Genomic DNA, 9,071 nt, shown 5'->3' with positions numbered 1-9,071 from the left:
TTGCTCATGAAGTTGATGAATGTGTTATATTTTATTTTATTTTTTTGGGTAAGATGAATATGCTATATTTGGAATCTTAATCTAATTTATTTAGAAAGATAATATGATTTCGACACAAAAATGAGAGTCTTGGTCATTATTTACGGGACGCATGCCACTGGTGGTGCTATATACATTGGAAGCACAGCAAGATAGCTAGATCACCTCGATCAACAACATCTCAAGACAAAGAAAACTTTGTCAGTACTTATCCTTCTTGTGGTGGCCATGACTGTTTTGGTTGATCAGTCTTCTTCTAAAGCTGCTACGGATCTCTTCGATGATTCGTTATTCACTGCATCTATCACCAATGAACTCGGCAATGACTTAAATCTGAATATTCATTGCCAATCCAATGATACTGATTTGGGTAAGCATCTGCTTCCATTTGACAAGGTGTACAGTTGGAATTTTAAAGTTAAAGACCAGACAAGAGTCTTCAACTACGATGTAGAATGGGGAAATAATGTCCATGCTCATTTTGATGCGTTTGTGTTTTCAAGAGATGATTTTGCAGTTTCTTATGGTACTCGCGCTTGGTGGGCGAAGGTTGATGGCTTGTATTCTGACACCCCTGACGGCCTTAAGTTATTTTACAAGTGGTCCACCTAGTTTCTTTCTTTCTTACTTTGTTAATTAATATGTATTAGTCTTGTTCTTAAGGATTAAACATCCTTGTTTATGATAGATTAGACTTATAAATAAAATTGTGATCGATCAGGATGATGGTAATAATGGTTATTAAATTGTGTATCTCATGCATTTAATCTCTTTTCTTTTCTGTTTTTTTTTTTCTCCCCATGGTTTTAATATCAACTTATTGCATAGAAGAGAAGAGGGAATATACACACACAAGCAATAGGCGTACAAGCTATGGATCTTTATCCTCTCAGGTTCCTTGCTCGGTACAGTTTGTATGGTTCCTCTCATATGGGGGACGGAAATGACTACCTTACCCCTACCCGAACACCTTACCCAAGTGGGGTCTACCCCCCTCTTATTAAAGGCACTAGGGAATTGTACTGGGTAGAGAACCTAAGAGGATAATTTTCCTACAAGATACTAAGGGTGTCAATCAGGAGTTTCAGTGTGAGTTTCAGGGAAACCAAAACTGAACCAAAAAGGACTACTCAATTTCGGTTTGGGTTGGACTCAGGTTCAATTCGGTTTATGGTATCAGTTTCAATTTGGCTCAGTTTGGTTTGCAAAACTGGATATAGACTGGTTTTGGGTAGGGATTAGTTAGGGAATTTCCCTTTGGCACTGCAGAGTTGCATCCATATTCACACCGGAATCATTTACAGGAGTGCAAAAGCTCCACTCCTCCTCCATCATCGATCTGGTCATCTACCCTACCTAGTACTACCCACCTCAAGCTTCAACCCTCTCTATGATCAGATTAAGTACTCATATGGTGTGCCCAATAAAAACGATGAAAGAGAGTGGTGTTTGTAATTTGGGGTTTCACCTTTAAGGGTATTATGGGAAGTTCACCCCGTGGTAAGGGTAATTTCACCATTATAAAAGAATTAACAGCGACTTAACTGCGCAGGAGTGGACTAAGTTTAAATAAAAGCATAAAATAAGGGGTGTCTGTGATATTTTGCAAAAGTTTAGGATGTCTGTGATATATTGTATACTTATAGGGGGTGTCCGTGAAATTTTTCCTACAATAAATCCCAAATATCCATAAGAATGGAATGACAGCTAGTATACACAACCAATCATTATGCACAATAATCTTAGAAACAAAAGTATTTTGTTAGAACACCAGATCCATGAAGGATATTTTCTCCAAAATTGTTGACTAAAACACCTTGGGGATGCCAAGGATCAAGCCAGAAAAGTGTATAAGAACCATTACTAATCTCCCGTTTAACATGTTGCTCAACCAAACATTTAGTGCCTTAACCCTATTCAGCCAATCCTACACAACTAACCTTCAATTCAGGATCAATCAGGGTCAACCCGTCAGACCCGGCTCAATCAAGGTCGGGTTGGGCCGGGCTAGGGTAAACCTTGACAGGACTGGGCCTCGATTGAGGGTTTATTAGGCCTTTGGCAAGACCGGCTAGGCTTGGGCCGACTTTAAAAATCCTATGATTGGGCTGAGATTTTAACCAGCTCGGCCCAGCCCGGCCTATTGACACCCTTAAGATAAGCTAAATATTTTAAAATTAGAATAATTCAGTGCTTAATTGTATAAACACGTATACAACAAATGTATGGTCTAGGAAGATTGGTTCCGGGAGGGCATTCGGGGGGAGCCTAACACCTTCCCCAAACATAATTGACACTTACCCACTGACCTGGGGTAGACCTGTCATTTAGTTTGGAGTTAATTTAGCGCCCCTCCTTCAATGCAGCGACATTATTAGCGGGCCCTAGATCCTAATAATCTAGGTGGAGACTCCCCTTTTCCCAAGTCCACCATATTATGTGAGAAGGTACCATTGCGAGGTACCTGGCAATAGTCCATGCTCTAGACCCCTGGGTGTGCTCATTGAATTTGCATCCAACACTCTTACAATAAGAGGTAATATGAATCTTCAAAACTTATCTTCAAACCTTAAAATAGAACAATTAGTAGTCTTGCTGATGAGGTTGATGAAGATGCTATATTTGGAACCATGGCCCGCTACCGAGCCCGCTGGTTCGATTTCTTACCCTGCCCTCGGGCTTCGATGATGCTCTTGTTCATCCCGTTGAGCGCCTCTAGTAGGGCGTGGAGGAGGAGTCTTCTGACGAGACGGGTGTAATGATGCAGCCCGGCTAGGCTCGGCCAGACGCCGGCTACCATTCTGCTGCAAGTTTCTCTCTATGTGCACCGGGGCTGGAGGGGGCGCGACCAGTGGTTGGCCCATCAGCCCACCCTGGGCCATCTGGTTCATGAAAGTACGCAGCATCTCGTTGGTGTGGACCATCTGCAGCCGCAAGTCCATAACTTGCCGGTTATTTGCCGGGGCTTCGGGGTCCAAATTCTCCGGTAAGGGTGGCGGCGCTGGTAGGCCCAGAGCATTCAAGTTTGGCTCGGCCTGTGCCCGGTCAGCCACTGCTGTGTCTAGCACATTATCGCCATTCCCACCCTCTGGCGAGGGAATGGGATTGACCGCGGGGCCCATGCTGGGCTGCGCACCCCCTGCCCGAGGGGGTCTTCCGATCGCACCCTGCGGCGAGGCTTCAGGGGCGGTGATTGCCTCGCCTGCACAATGGGCTGTAGGTCATCCCCACGGGAAGTCGAGCCATGCTGCCCTGATCTCTTATGCACCATTGTTGTTGCTCTTGAAGTTCGTAGAAACGACGATGGCTTGCTGACGTCATTCCCACAGACGGTGCCAAATCTGTTGTGTGTGAAAACCTCCAGTGCCCGGTCCGCCCACGGATGAGCCTGCAAAAACCAAGTTAGCGCAAGAGAGCCGGTGTGGCTCTGGCTTAGGACTCTCCGACACTCAAGTCAGGTCTCCAATGTAATAGCGTAACAGCTACTGAAAAGCAAGATGAGCAACAGAGCTCCATACCTTAGTATTTATAGAGGGAGATGAGGCGGTTGGAGGAGTCCTAATATGGTAAGAGTCCTTGTTTGGTAAGGCTCTTCCCCGCGAAGCGGAGTGGAGTGGAGAGTTTCTTTCGGGGTCGGACTCTTGTTAAGGTAAGAGTCCTCATGGGAGTGTGATTCGATATCGTAATGAGATCGTGACTCGATTCTTATCCCGTGATTCTTGGGTGGTGTTGACGTGGCATCGTGATCTCCGGTGGGGCGTTATGGTAGCCTTCGTGGAGAGCTCTGCCTCGGCCTGTATGACCTGAGGGTCATCATTAGTTGTGTGAGCTTGGCCGCGCTATGGTGCTCCAATCTCGGCCGACCTGCGTAGGCTCCGACCATGGAGTCGGCGGGCGTGCAACTCAGTCGTGATGGGGGATCTTTGGGCAAGTATTGATCTGCCGTGCCAAGCGGCCAGAGATCGGCCGAAGAGCTCGGCCTTCTAGGTCGGCCTCATCAGACCCGTATGAGTTCGGCTCAGCGTCCGGTTGACTTGGATGTGTCTGACGAGCTAGGCCAAGCGGTAAGGTTTATTGAAGATCGGGTCAGCCCAGTCTTCCGCTAAGCTCGGTTCGATTCTTGGAATGACCTCGGCTTAGCCATGTAGTAGCTTCTGATTGGTGGGGTGTTTTATGCCTTATCAATTTGAATATAGAAATCTATCAAGATAATTTACCTATGATGATTACAATCTAATAGTTCTTGGAAGGGAATCAATCACACTTTATTGTTAGCCATGGATTTTGCAAAGATATGGCTGGTGAAAATTTTCCTAGTTGGCAAATAGCCATTGATGTACCACAGTACTTGACCAATATCTAGATTTATACAGATTTTTGCCTCCCAAATGAGAGAATTCCATGTATCTATCATCATTGACCTCGGCGATGGCATAAATCTGAATGTTCTAAGGAGTCGTTATCCTCTGTTGTTATAGCACGATGTTGTACTGCATCGTGCGGCGTTGCAGAGGCCATGTGGCACAGCGGGCCCCACATGGTGCACATGGCCTCTGCAGCCATCACGATGCAGTACAACACCATGTTGTAACAGTATAGGATAAAAATTCATGTTCTAAGTCAATCCAAAGATAATGATTAGGGTGAGCATTGGCTTTGAATTGGCCAAAACTTCAGTTGGGGTTTTAAACTAAACATTTGGAAGACTACACTCTTCTATTGCGATTTGCAATGCGGAAACAATGTTCATAGTCTTTTTGATGTGTTGGTGGTTTCAAGAGATGGTGATAGATGTGATGATACTTGCTTTTGGTGGGCTAAGGTTGATGGCTTGTATTCTAGCACCAATGGAGATACCACCCCAAAGTTATTTTACAACTGGTTAGCCTAGTTTCTTACTTTGTTAATTAATGTATTGGTCTTGTTCTTAAGGATTAAACATCGTTGTTTATGATAGACTTAAAAATAAAACTATGATCAGGATGATGGTGATGGTTGTTATTGGTGAAGCCTGATTTCAGTCCAGAATGTGCGGTTCAGATCTTTGAAAGGCCATTTCGGCCTCAAAATGATCTCGGTTTGTCGAAAAATGGCGTACGTAACCGCCAGAGGCAATGGGTTGTGTTGGGATCATCGAGACCTTCAAAACAGTGTATTTTGGAATATATGTTATGTTTTGGTCTGACCCTATCCAATTTAGCAATTTCTGGGTCCAGGGGCATTTCTATATTATCTTGGGTTAGGGCTTTTCTATAAAGTGTCTTTATCTGTTTGAGAGGTGTCAGAGTGAAATCTGAGCATTTGTAACATTTTCAGAGACATAGTGAGATTCGTTATGTTGCTCGACCGTGGATGTAGCTTCCCATCTTGGGGGTGAACCACGTAAATCCTATGTGTGCTTATGTTCTCTGTTTTTCATATTTCTTTTGTAAATCGCCATTTCTGGGCTTTGTTTTCTTAACAATGGTTTTTAAATTGTGCATCTCATTCACCTTATTATAGTGATATTTTTTTTTTTTTTTTTTTTTCCCCGGATTTATAATATCAACTTTTTTTGGGGTAAAATATCAACTTATTGCATAGAAGAGGAGAGGCACTATACAAACATAGCCAATAGGCATACAAGCTACTAAGTGTTGGGGAATCCAATGTTCGTTCGACCCCGGCTCAGGTGGAAGGATGTGTGCTGGCTGGTGTGCAATAAGAAAATAAAGTTGCACATTTCCCTCACTAGGCGCCTTTTGGGGGATTGACAGGCGTTTGATCCTATAATTGGTATCATTGGCAAGTGCTTGATCCTACAATTAGTATCAGAGTAGGTGGTCGTGAGTTCGAGTCTCCCCGCATGCAATATACTGCGGAGTAGACTGTACTTGCGAGTGGTCCCTGAGCGTGCATTGGGGGGGATTGTTGGGGAATCCAACGACCGCCCAGACCTTGGCTCGGGCGGAGCGATGCACGTTGGCTGGTGTGCAATAAGGAAACAAAGTTGCACCTTCCCTCATAAGGCGTCTTTTGGGGGGATTGGCGAGCGCTTGATCCTACACTAAGGGTGTCACTTATGAGGTTCGTTTCAGATTTGGTTCTGTTTTTCAGGTTTCGGTGTGAGTTTATGGGAAATCGTAACTGAACCAATAAGGACTGTTCAGTTTCACTTCAGGTTGGACTCGGGTTCGATTTGGTTTGTGCTATCACTTTCAATTCAGTTCAGTTTGGTTTGAAACTGGATATAGACTTGTTTTGGGTAGGGATTAGGTAGGGTTTTCAGGGTTTGGGAGTCATTTCAGTATTCAGTTCCAGTTTAGTCCTATCGGTCGGGTCAATTGCTAGCATGTTGGTTTAGCCCAATCGAGCCAAAATAGAATGGTGCCGACAGGCCCAGCTAGGTTGGGTCAGGACGGGTCGGGCTAACCCAATCTGACTCGATTTGGGCAATTTTTTTTTTATTCCATTTTGTCAATATCTTTTGATCTACATGGCCATTTTTCACACACCATATATTGACAACCGGGTGTCGTAGCTAATCGAGTAGCCCTAGAAGTGTGTGTACAAGCTCATAATGAGGGACGTGATCTTGCTCGTGAAGGTAATGAAATTATCCGTGAGGCTAGCAAATGGAGCCCTGAACTAGCTGCTGCTTGTGAGGTATGGAAGGAGATCAAATTCAAATTCCTAGCAATGGATACTTTGTAATCCAGTAATTACTCTTTGTTCCCTTAATTGAATTGCAATAAAACTCGGCCCAATCTTTTCTTTTCCTAAAACGCGAAGGTCGCAACACATACTTTCCATCCATACGACTGATGTGGTCTGATCTTTTCACAAAATAGCATAAATATCAAGAAAAATACAAAAATGATGTTTCACACCGATCAAGGTCCAAGTGATACCAAAATTTCACAAAATTATGTGCAAGCACAATATGACCAAATAAGATCATCTAAAGAATTTCGGGTCACATCAGGTGGCTCAGATACCAAAAATTGTGCCAAGGGTAAAACGATTATTTTTGTAAAAATTATCAAATTGAAGTGAAATTTCACATGTGGGCTTAAAATGGTTAAATAAGGTTATCTTAGGGGTTTAGGCTATATTTTTGACGGTTTGGTTACAAAAAGTGGGGTAGGGGTAATTTGATAATTCTTGCCATTCAATCACCACACGAGTTACAACCTCGACCATCATTGTCAAGACACACTTCCAAAGTGTCAAAATGTGATGTCTACACCGGATGGGGTCCATCTCCCCTCTTATTACAGGTACTAGGGAACTGGACCAAGCAGGAAATTGCACAAGATAATTTTCCCCTTAAATCTCTCTATTTGATAATTACTTCCCATCAAAATAGCTATTTTAGAGATGAGTTGGTGTTGTGTACATCCCCACTTTCCTTTATGTTGATGTTACAAGGTCAGATCAGCTTTTAGGAGATTCCTCTCAGCATCCCCATGTTGCTCTTTCTAGTTTTCTTCATTCCTTGTATTTGTCTATAAATAACTCTGCGATCAGTTACAAGATGTAAAAAAATGGTAGGAAAGCAATTAAAGATCCATCGGAAGTGATTCGCATGATAAAAGCAATTAAAGATCCATCACCAAATGATAGTTATAAAGATAGTATAATTTTTATTGAAATGGACCCGGTGGAGGAGGGGAATGGGGAAGGGGATTACTTAGTCCAGGATATTGAAATAAATTTGAAAGCTAGAACCAACCAATTCACCGATTCTCATTCATTAGGTTCATTAATCTCACCCTCAACAGCCCGCTTAGTAAGTGCTTTCCCTTATCTACCCCCCTCCCCCAAAAAAAAAAAGTTAAGTTCTTCCTTTGGGTAGAGAGACAGATGAAATTAGTTCATTTCTATAAAATTGAATTACCTCTCTCCACTTATTCTTGGAGTCTTGCATAAAAAAATAATAAATAAATCATAAATACCAATCAATTGGTAAATAGATCAAAAGTAGAAGGAATAAAAGCAGATATATCAGTTAGGGACAAGAACACTATCTGATCGTGTGGCCCATGCACCTAGACACAGGGAGTGTGAAATAACCATCCTGCCCCCCATGGAAAGGCAGAAATTCCACACCCCATGATGCTTGTATGCAGACTCCCATTGGCCCCACATGACCCGGTAACATCCTCATGCTCTATTAGTTATTATAAAACAAAAATGAAAAGTTTCATGTATGACCATGCACCATGCACGGACACACACAAACGTGGGATGGGGACAAAAGAGAGATACAATATATTACATTGGTGTGGGAAATGCAAAACCTTAGAGAAGAGTCAGAGATCAAATTAAAAGAACATACTAATTATAACGCTATCATATATCTTTAGGCTTGATGGTAAAAACTTCCAGTTCTCATAGCCATCAATCACAATATAGAAAGGCGAAAACAAAAAAAAAAAAAAAGGTAAATTTTCAGCGCTACCTTCTCAAATGAACCAATATTTTAATGTCAGCCCACTAAGGACCAATATATCATTTTGGGTCCAAAAACTAATGGAAAAAACATTTTAATCGTTAAATAATGATGTCAGCAGGTCAGATGTTTTTAAAAGACTATTTTGCCCCTCCCCTTAAAACAACTGAAACTTTTCTTCTTCCTCGGTCGAACGAAGGCCTTCCCATCTCTGAAAATTGCATTTTCTTCTTACTGATCTAATAGAAAATTTCACAAATTGAATCCAATTTCATCAAAGACCATGAATAGATCATTCAGATTCACAACTAAGAGGAAACGAAAATGAAAAAGGAAAAACCCTAGTTTAAAAAATTTTTATGGAGGAATTGCAGAATCGTAGTCAGAGGCCGAGAAAGGAGGGGGGGGGGGGAAGTCGATGGCGTTGGGAAGTGTGAATCTATTAACCCTTCTCACACTTCTCAGAGTTCAAAATCAAATTGGGATGGTCTGAGTCGGGTTTCGGTTCCAATGGAAAGGGGGAGATTGAGATAGTCGGTACTGGGTTTAGTTCTAAAACAGAAGTTTAGGAATTTCTGGGTTTGCTGCAAGTGAGATG

The 9,071-nt window shown here is 42.5% G+C and overlaps 1 protein-coding gene across 1 annotated transcript; it reads left to right on the top strand.

Moving 5' to 3' along the window:
- Window positions 1-267: 267 nt before the first annotated feature.
- On the top strand, window positions 268-651 carry LOC122639152 (S-protein homolog 24-like). Its single transcript, XM_043831982.1, has one exon. It carries the CDS (start codon window positions 268-270, stop codon window positions 649-651), a length of 384 nt encoding a protein of 127 aa, XP_043687917.1.
- Window positions 652-9,071: the final 8,420 nt, after the last annotated feature.

The sequence above is a fragment of the Telopea speciosissima genome, chromosome 9 (assembly GCF_018873765.1).
Source record: "Telopea speciosissima isolate NSW1024214 ecotype Mountain lineage chromosome 9, Tspe_v1, whole genome shotgun sequence".
Classification (NCBI taxonomy): Eukaryota; Viridiplantae; Streptophyta; class Magnoliopsida; order Proteales; family Proteaceae; genus Telopea; species Telopea speciosissima.
The sequence above is the reverse complement of the archived record's forward strand: the minus strand, read 5'-3'. Positions and strand labels throughout refer to the sequence as shown.